Genomic DNA, 19078 nt, shown 5'->3' with positions numbered 1-19078 from the left:
TAAAAGTTAAAGGAAAGTCATAGAAAAAAAGTATATTTAAAATAAAGAAAACAAATTTAGATAATATAAATAGCATTAACCCTCCGTCACACACATGAGAAAATATTCCGACCTTACACACGTTCAGAGGGAATCGCTCACCACATTGTAAAATAAGCAACATTACAACATAAACAAAGGAATCAACAAAAATTTAGTTTTAACACAAACTTACGAATATGTAGTAAATTATTCTAAATTATAAAATTAATCAAATTAATTTTCGGTCTCAAAAATAAAAATTAATTACACGAATGCACATCTTCAAAGAAATTCCACTCGACATGTAAAAATAATGTAACATTAACAAATAAGCAAAAAAATCATTAAACAATTTATTTTAATTATATTTATAATATAATTTTGTCATCAACCAACAGTGGAACAAAAAATGTTTTTAAAACTTGATTTTTTTATTTAACATAACCTCACTTTTTCGAGTTTCTTCTGGCTTTGAAGCTTCATAATTAAATATTAATTATGTTTAAACTAAATGTTTTTTTAGAAATGTGTTGAGGAGTAAATTGTCGAAAGGTATAGAAACTGATTTTATTTTGCAATGAGGAAAACAAAAGTTATTTAAAAAATACTGAAACCGTAGAGGGAATCCCTCCCTAGGTGTGTGACGGAGGGTTAACTTTAATCCATTTTTTTATTTATTATTTGAGATGAAATTTTACTCAAGACAAAAACAAACATGAACGTATACAATGAATAAAAAATATAATATTAAATAAAAATTTAAAAGTTTTAAACTTTTTTTAAAATTTTTAAACTAAGGCAAGCTTTGCCGGCTACTTATTAAAAACATTTTCATTTTTTAAACAATATGCTCTTTTTACAACATTAAAATAGTTTTTAATGTTAATACTTTTTTTACTTTCACATTTTTTTATAAAATTTAGTTGAGATTTCTAACCGATTTCAACACAACAAATACAATAATGAATGAGGTAACGAATATTGCTGACGAGTAGTGAGTACTGCGCCATCTCGAGGAACTTTTTTGCACATTAAAGTGCAAACCACTAAGCTGACTAATTTCTGGGAAAGACGGACAGGGGTGGTAGAAGCAGAGTTCGGTCTCCTTACTCTTCCTTCCTGGTAAAACAACATCAGTCCCGAAAGATTTTTAAAATAAGTTGTTTTATTTATTTTTTCTCAAAGTTTTTTTATGTTTTTAATTCTATCTGTGACAAATTAATATTCTTTTTTAGACTTTTGTGAGTTTGTTAGCAACGTTTTTTGTTTCTTATTATTCCGTTTTTCACAATCTTAAACAAAATTTATTTATATTATTTAGAAACACTGAGGATGGTACTCAACTTATAACGAAACGACAGTTTTTTGTAAAATTCTTAATTAAATTGATCGTTTGACCAAAGCAATTCATAACTTTATTATTTTCTCTAAATTAATACTACAATAAATGAAAACACTTAAGGATTTTCTAACTAATTTTCTAATAAAGTCAAAAAAATATTCCTCTTACAGTTTTTTTATATACGTGCTTTGATTATTACTACAGGTTAACATGTTATTAATAAACAAAGAATTTTATATTATGTAATTGAATTCATTAAATATATTTCTTTTAAACTCACATTTTTGTAGAGATCAATAACTTTACTTTTTTGGGACATTTTATAAGGTTAGAATCGTAGGGAAATAAAAGTTTCTATTTTCCAAAATTCTATAATTATAAGGAGACAGAAATAATGTAAAGATTTTAATTAAGATAATTTACACTTATAATGTAACTTTTAAGACCTAAGCACAACTGAGTTAGGTACTTAAAGGAATAAGCACAACAGCTTCACGAACGCAAAGCATAAGTTAGAAAAGGACAGAGATATATTTATGTCTTCTTATATATCATGCGTCTCGTTCGCGAAGCTATTTTGTGTTGATCTTATGACAGATAAAGGAAACAATATTTTAATGCATTTTGAGGCTATGAAGCCCATACCCTGCAGGGAAAAAAGTGCAAACAGCAAAGTCTCAGTGGTTTCTAGTAGTCTGGGGGCTCCATATAAGAGCCCTATATTTTGCTCTCGATTTCCGGTTGCTGAACATGTCAAACAATAGTTTGGAAAACGTGGTTTTTCCATTACCCTTATTTCTACACTGAGAAAACTGGATAGTCAAAGTTAGACGGGTCTGTTATTTTAAAACAATTGAGATGGGTTTTGTTTTAAATTACTCGTATTTAGAAGCATTTTAATAAAAAAAATATTAACCTAAAAAAACAAAAAAAAATTATTATTAACAAATTTTTTTTTATTTTTTAAATAAATCGAACAGTATATTTTTGATTTTTTTCAAAACTGCTCACGTTTTTATCGTGCTATTTTTTAGTTGCGCTACTGCACAATATTTTTTTCTTGATTTATCTTGATTTTTTTACGTCTTGTATTTTTTTGTTTATAACTTAGTAATTCTTATTACTTGAAAGATAACAATTTTTTACATACTATAAGTATTTATATTTTTGTTCTTTACAATATTTTCAAACTCTGACTTATTTTTTAACCTATAGATCGAAAAATTTGTCAACTTTGCCCTAAATTATAACGTATAAAGGAATGACCATTTGAGTTAACTTTCTTTACCTATGTAGTTCAAAAAATAGGCCAAAATTGACCTATATTTTGACCTAAAGTTATTATAAGTATACTATAATGAGCCTTTGTAAATGGTCGTTACCCTAGGTCAAATTTGACCTATTTTTAACTTACCTAAAATAGGCCAAATTTGACCTAGAGTAATGGACCCATGGTTGCCACACAACCTGGAAAACCTGGAAAACCTGGAAATAGCATGGAAATTGAAAAAGGATATGGAAAACCTGGAATTAGCATGGAATTTGAACGAATTTCTGGAATTTTTTTGGGTTAATGAAAGATATTAAGAAAAATTCCATTCAACATGTTTTTTTTCTTTAAAAATGTTAACATGCAATTTCCCTTTTCCATGTTTTCTCTTTAAATTAATTAATTTTTTTTTTAATTATTGACTGAAACTGTGAAAAATGTTGTTACGATTGTTCTAAAAAAAGGATTTTATATCTTTATTAGTATTACGATTGTCAAAATTTTTTGTTACTAGTTGCTTTCTGTTCAAGATTTTGAACAAAGTTTAAAGATAAAAATTATTTAATTTAGACATGACTTCAATGTTCTAATTATGGCTGATTCTTCTGAAAGTGACATTTTTGATATCTCGATTAATTTTATAGAATCTACTCTCTAATAATATTATTAACCATTTTTATAGTAAAAAATTTATAATTTATAAGAGAACTAAATTTTTATGGTTTTTTTCAAACTCTTAAAAATTTTTTAAAAATAGTGTTAAAAAATACAATGTTTTTCTATCATTATGTGCATTTTAAAAATTTTTGTACCTCCGTTTTATATGTGATAAAAATGTTTAAATTTTGTCTTCAGTTTAAGTTAAAATTACTTCACGATGATTAATGATGTTTTTATACATTAAAAATATTATAAAAAAATGTGAATGCACATTAAAATAAAGTTAATGGTCTGATGTTTAATTTTTCTATATAATATTTATAAAAAAATTCTTACTTTTGAGTATGAAATAAAGTAGTTTCAATAGAAAAAACCATATAATTTAAAAAAAAATAAATTGAAAAATCGAATATCAAAAGTATCACTTTCAGAAAAATAAACATAAACATGCCTGTGATTTTAACTGTTTAAGAGAACATTAATTTATAACTATATAATAATGAATATTGTTAACACTGTTTTGTAAAATACTTGTTTTTTCATCACAAATAATTCCTAAATTTGAACCTGGAATTTTTAATATTTTTAACCTGGAAAACCTGGAAAAGCCTGGAATTTTGAAATCTAGATTTTGTGGCAACCATGTAGGACCTTATGAGGATTATTTTTAGAGCTATACCAGGTATATTTACGGTAATTCTATGTCACACACATTGATGGATGTTATGTTACATCAAAATATAGATCAATTTTAACCTATTTATTAAAATGCAGGCCAAAAGAAGCACCATAATAACTCTCTAACAGGTCGTTACTCTAGGTCAAAATTTAGGTTGAACTTGACTAATCTTTAACCTACAGGTCTAAAAATTAATCAAATTTGGCCTAAAATTTGACGCAAGGAAACGACCTCTTTAAGTGCCCTAATGGGGTCGCTTTTTTGACGTATAGGTTAATAAACAGGTCAAAATTGACGTATATTTTAACTTGGAGTTACCTTAAACGACCCTTTACAGAGGGTTTTGGGTCTATAGGGGATCCCTTAGAACTTTTTGCGGCGTATGTCAGCAGCGTCAACGCAGTTAGTTTTTTTTCCTCTGAAAATTCCTGACAAGTTAATTATTAATATTTTTAATTGAAATTTGCACCACTTATAGTTTAATACATATATTTTATGAAAAAAATGGCACCTAAGGTATTGTGCTTATATATTGCAATTACATATATCAAGTGAAAATACATGAATAGTTTTTTCAACCTTTGGACGGCGGAGTGAGGGAACTCGATACGCATCATTTTCGCCCGCCACACACACGGAGAGAAAAATCAAGCGTTTGTAGTATGGACATGGTACATACTTAAAAAGCACGGCGCTGTTTATACTCGATTTGTAGAAATTTGGGTAGTGGTGTAGAGGGTTGGGGTGGTCAAAATTTAAAGTTATATAGGTCAAGTTACTTGGCAGAGAGCCCTCTATAAATCCTAGGAATTTATTGTTAACTTTTTTAAAACCCTCGCGAATGATTTTCATTTTTCGAAAATTGAAATTTTTTCCATGCATTTTACATGGGAAATTTGAAATGCTCGGTGGCACGTGTTAATATTAATATTTTCTTTAATTAATAAATACGTATCAATTTTTTTTAGCATTGGAACAAATTGCGGGGGTTTCTTGCTTTTTTCCACGAAAAATTTTTATACAATGCATTTTTGGGCCACCCTATTATACTAGCCACCTCCCATGACACCTACACTATGGCCACCATCATTATTGCCAAGGTATCTCTCCTGTTTCTAGTCTTCTTGATCCAACCAATGAAGATAAGACGGAAGGTATCTGACTTATATCTTACCTCAATTGGTCAGATACCTTCCGTGTTATCTTCATTGATTGAGTGCAACTTACATCTTACCTTAACTTTACTGATCAGATACCTTGCGTCTTATCCTTAATGATTGCACGCCATTTTGAATTTTTGAAATCTAATTTCAGATTCGTAATCAGCAACTCCAAAAACCCTTAGATACCCAATTGTATACTTTGAAAAATAATTCAACTCACCCCTAAAAATTGTAAGGTTGTTTTCCGCCCTTAAAACAGGTTTTGGGGAAAAACAAAAAAACAATTGTAAAATATTTTTCTAAGAATTACTTGTATGCCAAGTTTCATTAAAATCGGCGTATGGCACTTCTATAGTGTTACTTGTGAGTGCAAAACAGAATTCAGCAGTTCAGATTCACAAAAATGGTCATAACTTCGTTAATTATTGATCGATATTAATCTTTTTTTTAAATTTTTTGATGTATTTTCTTACGCTGAAATAAAAAATGAATTTATATTTTTTCAAAATGCATTTTTTGTGGTAGTTATAAAAAAAAATGTTATCAAGAAAATTAGCTCCCACAGCTGAGGTAGCGCAGCGGTAAAGCCTAAGCAGAATGAATACGGATACGGGAACAGGGCATGCAAAGAAACTGACAGAAGCTGTCTGTGTCCTTTTATTTCTCATGCCCTGTTCACGTATCCGTATTTATTCTGCGTTGGCCTATAACCACAAGTGAGATAGCTGCGAGCCCAAAATATTTTACGTGTACATAAGCGTGTAGCATTGCATACAATCGTAGTAGTAAAATAATTATTTTTTCCGGTTAAAAAAATGTTATTAATTTTCTTTTATTAATATTAACAAAGGTGTATTTAAAATGAAAAAATATTATAATTAAATTTATTTTATTTAATGCTATTTACATAAACAATTTACAATGAACATTATTTTAATCATCCATATAATTATATTATATAGGGAAGAGTAGTCCTAAGTTGGCCGCCTAAGCTAATTGGTTGAAAATAGTAACAAAATTTAATCACGTCGGCAAGTATATAATTGTGTTCAGAGATCGTTTTCCTATAATTTTGTGGTATTAAGAATGATATAGAATGGTTTTTATAGTCTTAATAGAATGCAGAGTGAAAAGTTGCATTTTGGACATTTCAGAAATAGCGGTCCTAAGTTGGCCACTACTTTGTTTCGCTTAGATATAAGGAAGAAATGCATTTCAGGGTGTAGAGTCGAGCCTTAATTAATTTTAATTTGATCAAAATCAATGATAAAGGCGTGTTCGAGACAGAACAAAAAGATTAAGACCTGGTATTCTGCTATTTGAGAATGACACACTTTGTTTAGCCAGAAAAATATCACTCTACTTTTCAAGAACCTAAGATTTTAGAGACAAGTTAGGTTTATCTACTGTTAACTTTCAAACCACCACACCAACAGGTCAGATCTCAGGCGATAAGTATAGATGGCTTAAATTAGTATTACAAGAGGCTGGAATTGCGGAGGAATTTAAATCAAAGTTTTACAATCGACCAATTTCTCTATCTCTATTGGCTATTTGTCCCTTCAAAGGGACCAGAGGCCATTTAAACAAAAGAAAGAAAGAAACAATCGACCAATTAAAAGAAACGAAAAAAATAGAGCTGTGCAAAATTCGAACCGAACCGAGTTTAGTTCGGTTTTGAGGCGCCGAAATGTCGAATGTCGAATTTTAGAATTCGACATTTTAGCGTACCAAAACCGAACAAAACTCGGTTCGGTTCGAATTTTGTAGTAACTCGAATGTCGAATATTCGACATACGAACTGGGTTAGTTCGAATATTCGACATTCGAACTGGGCTAGTTCGAATGTCGAAAAACCGACATTCGAACTAAGCTAACTCGAATGTCGAATTTTCGACATTCGAACTAGGCGAAAAAATTCGAACAGTTCGGTTCGAATTATTTTGCACAGCTCTAGAAAAAAACTTTGACAAAGTGGTATTATCATAATTTTATGGCAGAGTTCGATTTATCTATTGTTATATACAAAAATCTAAGTTTAAAATTTAGACATGTACTTTAGAGATCTTCATAATGTTTATTATATATTATATAAGTATTAGTTTTCAATTTTGATTGTCGTTTATGTTCTTAATTTTGAACAATAAGTTTTTTTTTATAAATATTATCTCTAAACTTCTACAAGTGACATATGGCTGATTCTCCTGAAAGGGACCACTTCACGTGTCTTCAACATGATGTTCATTATTTATATTAATTCTTTTTGGGGCCGTACACATAATACGTCACGCGGCTAGGGGGAGGGAGGGGGTCTGAGAATTGTGACTAAGTGTGACATGGGGGAGGGGGGGGGGAACTCATGTGTTACCCCAATGGGAAATGCCAGTGTAGTGCCGATGTTCACCACTGGCTTAGTACTCAGACGATTGTTCGGCGTAGTCTAGCCGAGCCTCGACAATTAGTGCTGGCGCAGTACTGAATTTTTGTTTCGCCAAAGCTTGGACAAGCCACGGCAGCAAGTGCTGGCTGAGTATAGAAAAATTGTTCACAACGCTCTTTGCCAACACTGCTTTTTTGACATAAACTTGAAAAAAATTATAAAAAAAGTTTATAAATGTTTATAAATATAAATTTATTGAAAAAAATTAATATTTTACTTTTCAGTTGTTCATTTTTTATTTTTCTTAAATTTAATAATAACAATTTAACACAATTGTCTAATTTTGTAAATAATAAATTATTTAAACAAATTAAAATTATAAACAAAATTTAAACTTTAATCTCAATAATAATTTGGTTCCTATTAAAATACTATTATACTTCTTACTATGAATAAAAAATTATTAGAAAATTACCATGGAATTTAAGAATTACGTAAAATGTTAAATGCAATAAGTAAAGTAATTTAATTTAATTATAAAAAATTTAGTTTAATTTATTTTATTTCAATTTATTATTTCTAACGTATCCCTATCTTTTTCTCATCTTTGACTCAATAATTGTATGTCTGAATGATTCTGAAACATTAATACTTTACTCTACACATGTGTCATTAGCATAGTGGTTAGAGCGTTAGTCTGTTAGTCCGTAGGTCGTAGGTTCGATTCCCCTCGTCAGCAATTTTGTTTATTTTCATAGGTTTGCGATATTTCTAGATTCCAATCGTTAGGTACTAAAATATGAAAATCTAATGCACACTTACTGTAATTGTTTATTATTTAATTTTTAAATGTTATAAACAATTTTTTTTTACTTCATTTACTATATCCATTGTTAGTCTCCATCTTTAATACAATTTCTTTGAGAAGAGAAATATTTTATGAATAATAACTATTTATTAATATTATTTACCATTTTGTTGTTAAATTATTTATAATTATGAATTTACGACTAATTAATAATAATACTACATTTATTGCGGCAATATTCTCAGCCAGCACTGGTCCAGTGCTGCGCCAGCGCTGTCTGGCAGCACTGACAGACAGTACTTCGGCAGCGCCAGACGGCGTTATCATCCCAGCGCCATGCCAGTGCTGGCTCTCAGCCTTGCCGCCAGTGCTGCCAGTGCTGGCGCAGTACTACGCCAGTTGTAAATTTCCCATTGGGACGTCACAATCTTTTAAATTCAAAGATTATAAGAAATTATATGTGACAATGTCACTTTTTCTAAATAAAACAAGTTAAAAATGCTTTAAACTATTTAATATCTATTATGTACCTGTTTAACATCTACCCAATGGGTTTACAACTGGCGTAGTACTGCGCCAGCACTGGCAGCACTGGCATGGCACTGGGATGATAACGCCGGCTGGCGCTGCCGAAGTACTGTCTGTCAGTGCTGCCAGACAGCGCTGGCGCAGCACTGGACCAGTGCTGGCTGAGAATATTGCCGCAATAAATGTAGTATTGTTATTAATTAGTCGTAAATTCATAATTATAAATAATTTAACAACAAAATAGTAAATAATATTAATAAATAGTTATTATTCATAAAATATTTCTCTTCTTAAAGAAATCGTATTAAAGATGGAGACTAACAATGGATATAGTAAATGAAGTAGAAAAAAATTGTTTATAACATTTAAAAATTAAATAATAAACAATTACAGTAAGTGTGCATTAGGTGTTCATATTTTAGTACCTAACGATTGGAATCTAGAAATATCGCAAACCTATGAAAATAAACAAAATTGCTGACGAGGGGAATCGAACCTACGACCTACGGACTAACAGACTAACGCTCTAACCACTATGCTAACGACACATGTGTACAGTAAAGTATTAATATCTCAGTATCATTCAGACATACAATTATTGAGTCAAAGATAAGAAAAAAATAGGGATACGTTAGAAATAATAAATTGAAGTAAAATAAGTTAAACTAAATTTTTAATAATTAAATTAAATTACTTTACTTATTCCATTTAACATTTTACGTAATTCTTAAATTACGTGGTAATTTTTTAATAATTTTTTATTCATAGTAAGAAGTATAATAGTATTTTATAGGAACCAAATTATTATTGAGATTAAAGTTTAAATTTTGTTTATAATTTTAATTTGTTTAAATAATTTATTATTTACAAAATTAGACAATTGTGTTAAATTGTTATTATTAAATTTAATAAGAATAAAAAATGAACAACTAAAAAGTAAAATATTAATTTTTTTCAATAAATGTATATTTATAAACATTCATAAACTTTTTTTATAATTTTTTTCAAGTTTATGTCAAAAAAGCAATGTTGGCAAAGAGCGTTGTGAACAATTTTTCTATACTCAGCCAGCACTTGCCGCCGTGGCTTGTCCAAGCTTTGGCGAAACAAAAATTCTGTTCTGCGCCAGCACTAATTGTCGAGGCTCGGCTAGACTACGCCGAACAATCGTCTGAGTACTAAGCCAGTGGTGAACACCGGCACTACACTGGCATTTCCCATTGGGTATTGGCATATTATTTATAATATGGTAAATAATATATTCTCTTAATTTGAATCAGTTAAAAATCATGGTTTTAACTGACAATCAGTAGTGACTGACTTTTTGCTTCTTAATCAGTTAAAAATAACTGAAAAATTATCCACAAAACACCGAAATTTTTCTAACTATGTATATTAAAGATTTGCTTGCATACTTCGAAAAATTTACTTGCAAAGTTTATTTTAAAATTGTGTAAAGATTTAAATTTCTCACTCCAATAAATGTCTATCGTCAAATTATCTTAAAAATATAGCTTGAAACTTTTCTGATCATTTGAATTGCATTTTCGTCTATACTTTCGTGAAAATTTAAGTGCGATTCCATGGGAGATTTTAGTTTTTTCGGAGTAAGTAAACCAATTGCAATGAAATTTTGGAATTTAAATCTACACATAAAAAGACATATTTCCACCAAATATTACGTCAAAATATTCAGTAGTTTTTGAGATGTCAAAATTTTGGAAAAGTTTTGAAATCGTTATATCTTCTTTCCATCTTAACCAAATCACTTAATTTTTTTTTGGAGAAAATTCAGCATAAAAAAACGAAAAAGTTTTTTATATTATGTTTATACAAAATTTTTATAAACAAAAAAGTTATTAAATAATAATTGAATAACTTTTGAATAGCTTCACGGAATTGAATGAAATAAACACTAAAATAATCTTACCTTTGATTTCTTTAAGATTCCGAAAAAAATATCTGGCAACGAGATTGTCTTCATATAATATTTTTAATATTTTTGTTCACTTATGAGCGTAAACATTAGAAGTTTCTGCTACTTTACGTGCAAATTCAGGTGTGCGCGCAGACCTCTCTTTCTAATCATCTCCGAATTTCCGGTTTCAGAGAGAAAGGTCTGCGCGCGCACCTGAATTTGCACGTAAAGTAGCAGAAACTTCTAATGTTTACGCTCATAAGTGAACAAAAATATTAAAAATATTATATGAAGACAATCTCGTTGCCAGATATTTTTTTCGGAATCTTAAAGAAATCAAAGGTAAGATTATTTTAGTGTTTATTTCATTCAATTCCGTGAAGCTATTCAAAAGTTATTCAATTATTATTTAATAACTTTTTTGTTTATAAAAATTTTGTATAAACATAATATAAAAAACTTTTTCGTTTTTTTATGCTGAATTTTCTCCAAAAAAAAATTAAGTGATTTGGTTAAGATGGAAAGAAGATATAACGATTTCAAAATTTTTCCAAAATTTTGACATCTCAAAAACTACTGAATATTTTGACGTAATATTTGGTGGAAATATGTCTTTTTATGTGTAGATTTAAATTCCAAAATTTCATTGCAATTGGTTTACTTACTCCGAAAAAACTAAAATCTCCCATGGAATTGCACTTAAGTTAAATTTTCAGGACAGTTTCGCGCTAAACATTTATTGAAGTAAGATATATAAATCTTTACACAATTTTCACTAAACTTTGCATTTAAATATTTCGAAGCTTGCGAGTAAATCTTTAGTAAATTTTTAGGAAAGTTTCAGTGCTATGTAGGTAGTTAAACGTGACTAATTGAATCAATCAAAAACAATTGTATTGAAACATCAGTTATTTTTTACTAATTGTCAGAAAAAAATATTACAATTTGAATTAGTGACTGACTTTTTGCTTCTAAATCAGGTATTTTTAACTGATTCAATAATGTAGAGTGTAAGATATAATATATATTGTCCAATGTATAAAATTTACAGTGAAATTTACGTGTGTGACGTGACGTAGGGGGAGGGGGGGGGTTCAAGATTTGTGACGAAGTGTGACATAGGGGGAGGGAGGGGTTAAAAGTGGTCAAAAATTGCGTGACGTATTATGTGTACGGCCCCTTTATAAAAATAAAATATAAGCAAAAAGTGTATTAAATTAAAACATAACAATTTATTATTTAAAATAAAGTATTCCTACCAAGTTTTTTTTACAAAATCATTAATTTAAAAGTTATAATTAATTATACTTAACCTCCAGAACACATGATAATAAAATGTTGCTGGACGTCGTATTTCTGGCAATTAATTTTGCGCAACTTATATTTTTATCTTTAAGCATCTTCAATACTTATTTGTGAAAAGAAAAGTGAAAAAAGAATAATTTGATTTTTTGGTAATTCAAACAAAAAAGGGTTTCTTTTCAGGAGAATCACCCATATAACTAGTTATTAAATGAAGTTCAATCATAACTATATGAACGACTTGTTCGAAGATAACATTTTTTCTATTTAATTTTCCAGAGTTTATTTAATAAATTGAAAGACGATTCGTTTCATAATTCGAAATCTAATAAAAAGCTGTGATATCTCTCACGATTTGGAATTAACATTTTCGTGTGAAAATCCTATTGGGGGATACGGTCAATTCTGTTTTCTCACCGTCAATTCTGTCCTTTTGAATCTTTTGATTTTACGTTTATTGACTCGATTTGGTATTTTAATCAAAAAGACTGATTGCTTTAAAGTGTAAAACTGACGATAACGAACAGAAAAATAAAATTTTGTTAAAATGTAAATAAATGAAATTTGATATCTATTACCATATGATTTAGGGTATTTTTTAGGTTATCGCTGTGACTTGTGGGGATTGGCCATTTGATCTCGCATCTATGGTCAATTCCCATGTAGATCTCTCACAAGTGCTATACATGATTGTCTTGTAGCATATGAGTTCCGAATTCACTTACCCCCGTCTAGGGCAGGTCTAGGGCCTTACTGATGAGTCCAAGTAGTGGGGAGCGGGACGAAACGATATAAAGTGGTCTTCGTACCATTCACATGGTTGATATACTTTTATCTCCATAGACTAATACCCACAGTGCCCACAGCGCGAACGTCAAAAGCTCCCTAAATCATATGGTAATAGATCAACAGTACACAGTCGAGTCGATCAATAAACCTAAAATCGAAACGTTCCAGAGGACAGGATTGGCAGAATGCCCCCAATACTGTTTTCACGGGGAAACGTATTGGTGTAAACTCACCGCCAATTCTATTCGCTCACAGCACAGCCAATTCTGCTTTTTTTACTGGATATTAGATCTTCATGCAAATCAGTATCTAGGGGTTTTTTGTGTTGCTGATTACAAATCTGTTCTCAGTTTTTAAAAATACAAAATGGTTTAGTAAAATATATAAATTTTATAAATACATAAAAATTCAAGAAAACTTTTTAATAATGTATTTATTTGATTTTTAAAAATTACACAGGATCACAAAAAATCGAACTTTTTCCAAGGCAAACCCCAAAAACCCCTAGTACTGATTTGCAAGAAAATCTAATAGTCTTTAAAAAAATTAGTTGCTTTTTGCACTAAACTTAAATATTTTTACCTGAAAATAATGCCAGTAATATTTCATTTTAAGACAAATACCTAAAATGCCACTTGAACAATTAAAATCGATCAATAAGTTTTTGAGAAATTAATTTTTTAATAAAATGCATTCAAAACTTTCAATAGTTAAAAACATTAACACATTTTTTTTTGAAAAATCCTTTGGTATTATGATTTTTTATATAAAATACTATTAAATAGCAACATGACAACAACAAAAAATTCAAAGGTTTTGGCCTTTTGGGCAGCTCTTTTTAGAAATTGACTAGTATACTTTTAATACACATTTACAAAAAATTGTTCTTATAGCTTTTCTCTGAATTAAAAAGTCGAAATTTACAAGTTTCAATCAAAATCAAACTTTATTATTTGAGCATAAAATTGTTTGTTTTATTGGCACGCTTTTTAACAGAATAAAGTATAATATAACATGAATATACTTTCAATTAAACTAACCTGTAGTTCTTTGGATCACAAAAAACACGAAAAATTCACATTATAAATTGACCTCTTTGCTAAGCAGAAAAAAATGTTTAATCTCATAACCGAGTAAAAAAATCCGTTACTTTATATATTTACAAAAGGATGAGAATCAAACAGAATCCCGAGAACCTTTCAAATATTTGTACTCATCGTTTTGAATTTTAAGGAACTTGGAAGATTCAATCTCTTTCCGTAGTGAGGTGCAGGAGTTACAGGCAAATTTCTTCAACCATTTTATTGATAAGCTATTTTTGTCATCTTGTCAACTTTCACTTTGGCCTTTGTTCTTTTCCTCTATATGATTTTCTTCTATTTCTTTTAATTCTATTTTATGCTCCTTCATTGCATTCTAAAACCATTATATCATTACTATTATATTGCCTGAAAAATTTTTGAATAATTGGAAAAATGCAAAGAATTCCTTCTTGGAAGAAAAATTATATATAATATGGAATTTATATGGAAATTATATTTTAAATATTTTTCACTGAGCCAGAAGAGGAAAAATTCAAAGGATTTCACATTTGAGGATGTTCTCTTCTCTAGAATTTAAAATGTAATTAGTAATTTGTCAAGAAAAAATTCAATTCACTGAAATATAGTTGAAAACTTGAAATTCATTATCTGGTTATTTTTAATTTTAAAACCGTATAAAGTCGTGGTGTTTTACAATAAGAATGGTTCATGTTTAAATATGTCACACATGACGTGTGATGATTTGAATTTATCTTTATTTAGAACTATAGAATTTTTTATTAAAAATAATAAATTATTTTTAATTCTGGTTAAACTTCATCAGAAATATCACAATTTGCATAAGATCTTCGGATACATTTGTAATTTGGTAAAATTGTTTTATTTGATAAGATAAATAAATGTATCAACTGTTATACTTAAAATCATGTCTTTTCAGAAATTTACATAAAAGAATGTTTTTTACAAAAATAGAGTAAACAAATTTTTTAAAATTGATTTACTAAGCACGGGACTGATTTTTGAGTATTTCTTGTAAAGAATAAAATATTCTTTATAATTTCACCTTTCATTTAGAAAAGTATAGGGAAACACGTAGTGGTCATCTTTTACACTAAAAAGTTTTCACGCTTCAACAAAAACTGCAATAATTATCTCGAAAACTTTTTAAGTGTCTATAGTTTTCTTTTTTTAAATGAAAGGTGAAATTATAAGAAACATTTTATTATTTACAAGAAGTACTCAATAATTCAATATGGCGTAGCTTCCAATTTTGAAAATTTTGAAAAATTCTTTTGTACATTTATTTTTCTTACCAAATAAAACAATTTCATCAAATTATAAATCAATCCGAAAACCTTATGCAAATTGTGATATTTCTGATGGAGTCTTACTCACCCATTTAAATTTATAACCATCAAAATTTTCATTATTTATAAAAAAATATTATGGTTAATATAAATTAAAAATATCACATGTTATGTGTCACTTGTTTAAACATTACCATGAACAATTTGCTAATAAATCGAAAACGTCTAACCATTAATCAAAATTTGATCATTCTTATTGTAAAACACCACGACTTTATAATTTAAATAACTTTTAAACTATATAAGATTCCATTCTGTCCTTTGGTACATATAATATACATACTTTAAACTATATTTTTTAAGATATTTTCGAAAATTTGTTAAATGGTAGAAGATCCTTAAAAATAAACACGAAACTTTTGTTTTTACTTTTTTTAATGAAACTTTACATATATAATTTTAAAATTAAAAATAACCAAATTAAAGACAATTAAATTTATTATAAAAAAGTGTCAATTTTTTTTATTTCATACATTTTAAAAAATAAGTATTTTGCATTAAAAATTTCTGGTTGTTCGTTTCGCGTAGAATGCCCCTAATATTAAAAATATAAATAGTAAGGCTAATAGCATTAAAATATCCCAGAATATCTTTTAATTACACAATTTTCAAAATTTCAAACGATATCACAAGTTCTTTCTTTAAAAAATTTCTTTTACATGAAATGTAAATGTATACTAAAAATAATAATAATAATATACTTATTAATCTTTTCTGACTTGAATTTGTATTTCAAAATTTAAAAAGAAAAGAGGAAATTTTGGAAACATTTGGGAAAAAATTTTTTTTGACAAATACCCTCTGGATAAATAATAATTTAGAACTCTTGGAATAACACTTTTATAAATTGGAATTTTTGTATCCCTACACTGTTAGAAAAATCTGTATTAAATTTAATAAATTGTATATGAATCAAATATGCAATACCAGTATTGAAATTTAACATACATTTTTATTGTGGTTAACATATATATTTGGGTGATTCTCCGCATGACGCACAATTTAATGTCCATCGTGTTTTTTAAGCAATTAATTTCTAACAGTGAAAACTAATTTCCATGCTGACAAAAAAATCTTATTGTTGTTTTCATTTAAAGTTTATAATTTTGCATAAAAATCTGTTTTAAAGTCAAAAGCGTCAAGGTATAATACTACCATTTCATATAAAAAATGTTATATTTTTAGTAAAATATAGTAATAATTATAATGAATTGAGAAAAACAAAACACTTGTGAACAAAAAATTATTTTTTAATATTTTTGTAGTTATTTCTTGTCCCTCGTTTTCGCGTCATGGTATAATCTCCTTGTAAAATTGCATAATTTACATAAAAGTAAAATCAAAATATTACTTAACATCAGTAAAAAGCATCAATAAACTCTTCTAAATGAATTACTAAGATAGAATCTAATTTAAAAAATTATTTTTTTTGTTTTTTATATGTTAAAAAGAAGAAAGTTGCACAGGAAATCGCAGAATCTTCATGGTGTAATCATCATATATTTTCAATAAAATTGTTTACATTTTACGTCAAAAAAAGTTTAGTAGTATAAGGTTAGTGAAAACAAATGACGTGAAAAAAGAAAAAACTTAAAATCGCTAATAATTTGTTTAAAAAAGTAGTTTTCTTTGCGCGTCATGGTGTAATCAATTTTGCATGGTTGTTTATTGTAAAAAGGAAAATTATAATTATTTTGTCTGGCCCACAACGAATATTTCGTTCTTCAATATTAAACTTCTTTAAAATTCTATATCGACTTTTAATTATAATTTGAAAAAAATGTTCAATAATAGTAAAATCCAAATTGTGCGCTACGCGGAGAATCACTCATTTGTATTAAATGTGCCTAATAGAAATGATGTTAAATTAAATGTAAATGTATATCAATTTTAATAAAACTTTATATTAAATTTCAATACTGGTATTGCGTATTTGCTTCATGTACAGTTTATTAAAGATATTTCTAACAGTGTAAAAAAATATAAAATATTTATATGTACACTGAAAAAATGTTGGTGCATGAGAGCTACCTAGTTTAGTACGCACTAACAGAGCAGAAATACCTAGTTATTGGAGTAACTGGTAGAAACTTCTGATACACTAACATTTTTTCCTTGTAGAAATCTTGAGATTTCTGATATAAATGCAATAAATTATTTTAAAGTTTCAGGTTCGATTCTTAAAAAACATTACCTTTACACAGTCGGTATAATTTTTGAGAAGAGAAGCGCACATCGACTCATTGTGATCTCCTTTAAGGAATTTTTCGGAGAACCATATATTGAAACACACTTCATAAGCCTCTCTTAAATCTTTGCATATCTCCATCATATAAATCTCACGAATTTATCGTTAAAAATTTCAAGCTTTTTCAGTCGTTTTTTCAATTACCTTAACACATTGTTGATAAATTTTAAATAAAGGTTCACACATCGACTCATTTGTATCACCCTTGAGAAATTTGTTGGAAAACCAAGCATGAAAACAGGAGTCATACTCCTTTTTTAATTCATTACACGATTCACCAATGCTGTTCATTGAAAATGTTTTATTTCTGAAACAAAAAATAATAAAGTTTATTCAAATGTACATCGCTACCTATTGCTTAAAACACAGTGAAAATAAAGATATACTATATTATTAAAGTGAACTTCATTTTTTTATTCACATTAAAGTGTTCCGATTTATATTTTGAATTTTTAAATTCAGATTTCAGATTCATAATCGGAAGTCCCAAAAAACTACCATACTAAGTTTCGTAAAAAATTTAAATTGACAGTTTAATTGAAATAAAATTATGTTTCTCAAAACTTTTGATGCAATATAGTAATATTTATAAAACAAGTGCGTTAAGTTGGAAATGAAACTAGTGTGATGATCGTACTGCAAACTGAAAGCCAGTACTGTCAGCATTATTTAAGATTGTAAGACCAGAGCGGTCAAATTATAGAACGGAGCCACTATAATAATTATCGATCAATCGTTGCCAAGTTGAAAAAAATAATTACATGCCTAATGTAAATTTACATGATACACAATTACTAATAATTGTGTTTTACTTTTGTATTTTAAAATGGGATTGTCATACCATCCTTTTTAGCTATATTAAAAAAAAGTATTTTATTTAAGAATTTATAGGTTATGTTACACTCTCATAGAATTACATTACGCATGTTCATCATATGATAGGTATGAAAGTCAGTATAGAAATATATGTGTACTACTTTACAAATGTTCAATTAATTATCCAACTTACAACGTTGGACGTGGTTGAACTAATTTCCAAATGCGGATATAATAAAAAAATTCACAAATTTTTTCTTACAGTTGCAGTGTACAAACAAATATCAAATAGGTTACGTTTTACCTGAAGCGTAAAAACAACAAGAAACCATATATTGATAAGCAATTTAAAAATTATTACTTTTGCTTTTATAATATTCTTTTACATATATTAATAAAAACATTCCATTTGAATCAGCAGTAATATTTATGTTTTTATTAGCAAAATTAGTAATATCAACTTTATAGTGAATAGTGATGGCCATGGGATGGGTATCGAATAATGATAAAGTTTAAGCCAGTAAGAAATCTCTTTTAGAATTATTTCTGTTGAATCGGAAATTCCTATTGGCTAAGGGCCTAATATAATAAAGGCGCTAGCACAGCTCCTACTGCCTGCCTGCCTGCCTGCCTGCAGGTTGACATGGTAACACATTAGAGTAAGAGAGTCAGAAAATTCAAATTTAATTTTTTTTTCTCTCACTCTTATGGCGCCTGCCTGCGCAGGCAGGCAGGCAGTAGAGG

At 28.3% G+C, this 19078-nt stretch overlaps 2 protein-coding genes across 11 annotated transcripts in view; both read right to left on the bottom strand.

The window, feature by feature from the left end:
• The window catches only part of LOC122505994 (electron transfer flavoprotein regulatory factor 1), a 100890-nt gene extending 90000 nt beyond the window's left edge, over window positions 1-10890 (bottom strand). Inside the window, exon 1 of one of the 5 annotated variants that reach the window (XR_006301964.1) lies at window positions 1644-1756. Coding sequence is in view for 3 of the 5 variants with exons in the window: in XM_043617931.1 (XP_043473866.1) it covers window positions 10782-10835 (54 nt within the window). In the remaining 2 variants the exon portion in view is untranslated. Of the gene's footprint in view, window positions 1-1643; window positions 1819-4290; window positions 4778-10781 lie in introns of those variants that run through there. The other 4 variants (XM_043617931.1, XM_043617934.1, XM_043617932.1 and 1 more) reach the window with 4 other exon arrangements.
• A 2889-nt stretch (window positions 10891-13779) lies between these two features.
• Window positions 13780-18844, bottom strand: LOC122505996 (TP53-regulated inhibitor of apoptosis 1-like). Of its 6 annotated transcripts, none has more exons than XM_043617937.1 (3): window positions 18528-18839; window positions 17663-17825; window positions 13780-14276 (listed from the first exon to the last, which is right to left on the bottom strand). In XM_043617937.1, the coding sequence occupies exons 2-3, from the start codon at window positions 17807-17809 to the stop codon at window positions 14190-14192; spliced, it is 234 nt and encodes a 77-aa protein (XP_043473872.1). In that variant the 5' UTR covers window positions 17810-17825; window positions 18528-18839; the 3' UTR covers window positions 13780-14189. The 6 variants fall into 6 exon arrangements, with proteins under 6 accessions (XP_043473872.1, XP_043473873.1, XP_043473874.1 ...); XM_043617938.1 differs by having other exon boundaries at window positions 18639-18839; XM_043617939.1 differs by having other exon boundaries at window positions 18696-18830.
• Window positions 18845-19078: the final 234 nt, after the last annotated feature.

Source organism: Leptopilina heterotoma, unplaced genomic scaffold, assembly GCF_015476425.1.
Source record: "Leptopilina heterotoma isolate Lh14 unplaced genomic scaffold, ASM1547642v1 Lhet_384, whole genome shotgun sequence".
NCBI classification, from domain to species: Eukaryota; Metazoa; Arthropoda; class Insecta; order Hymenoptera; family Figitidae; genus Leptopilina; species Leptopilina heterotoma.
This window is presented reverse-complemented; position numbering and strand designations above follow the sequence as displayed.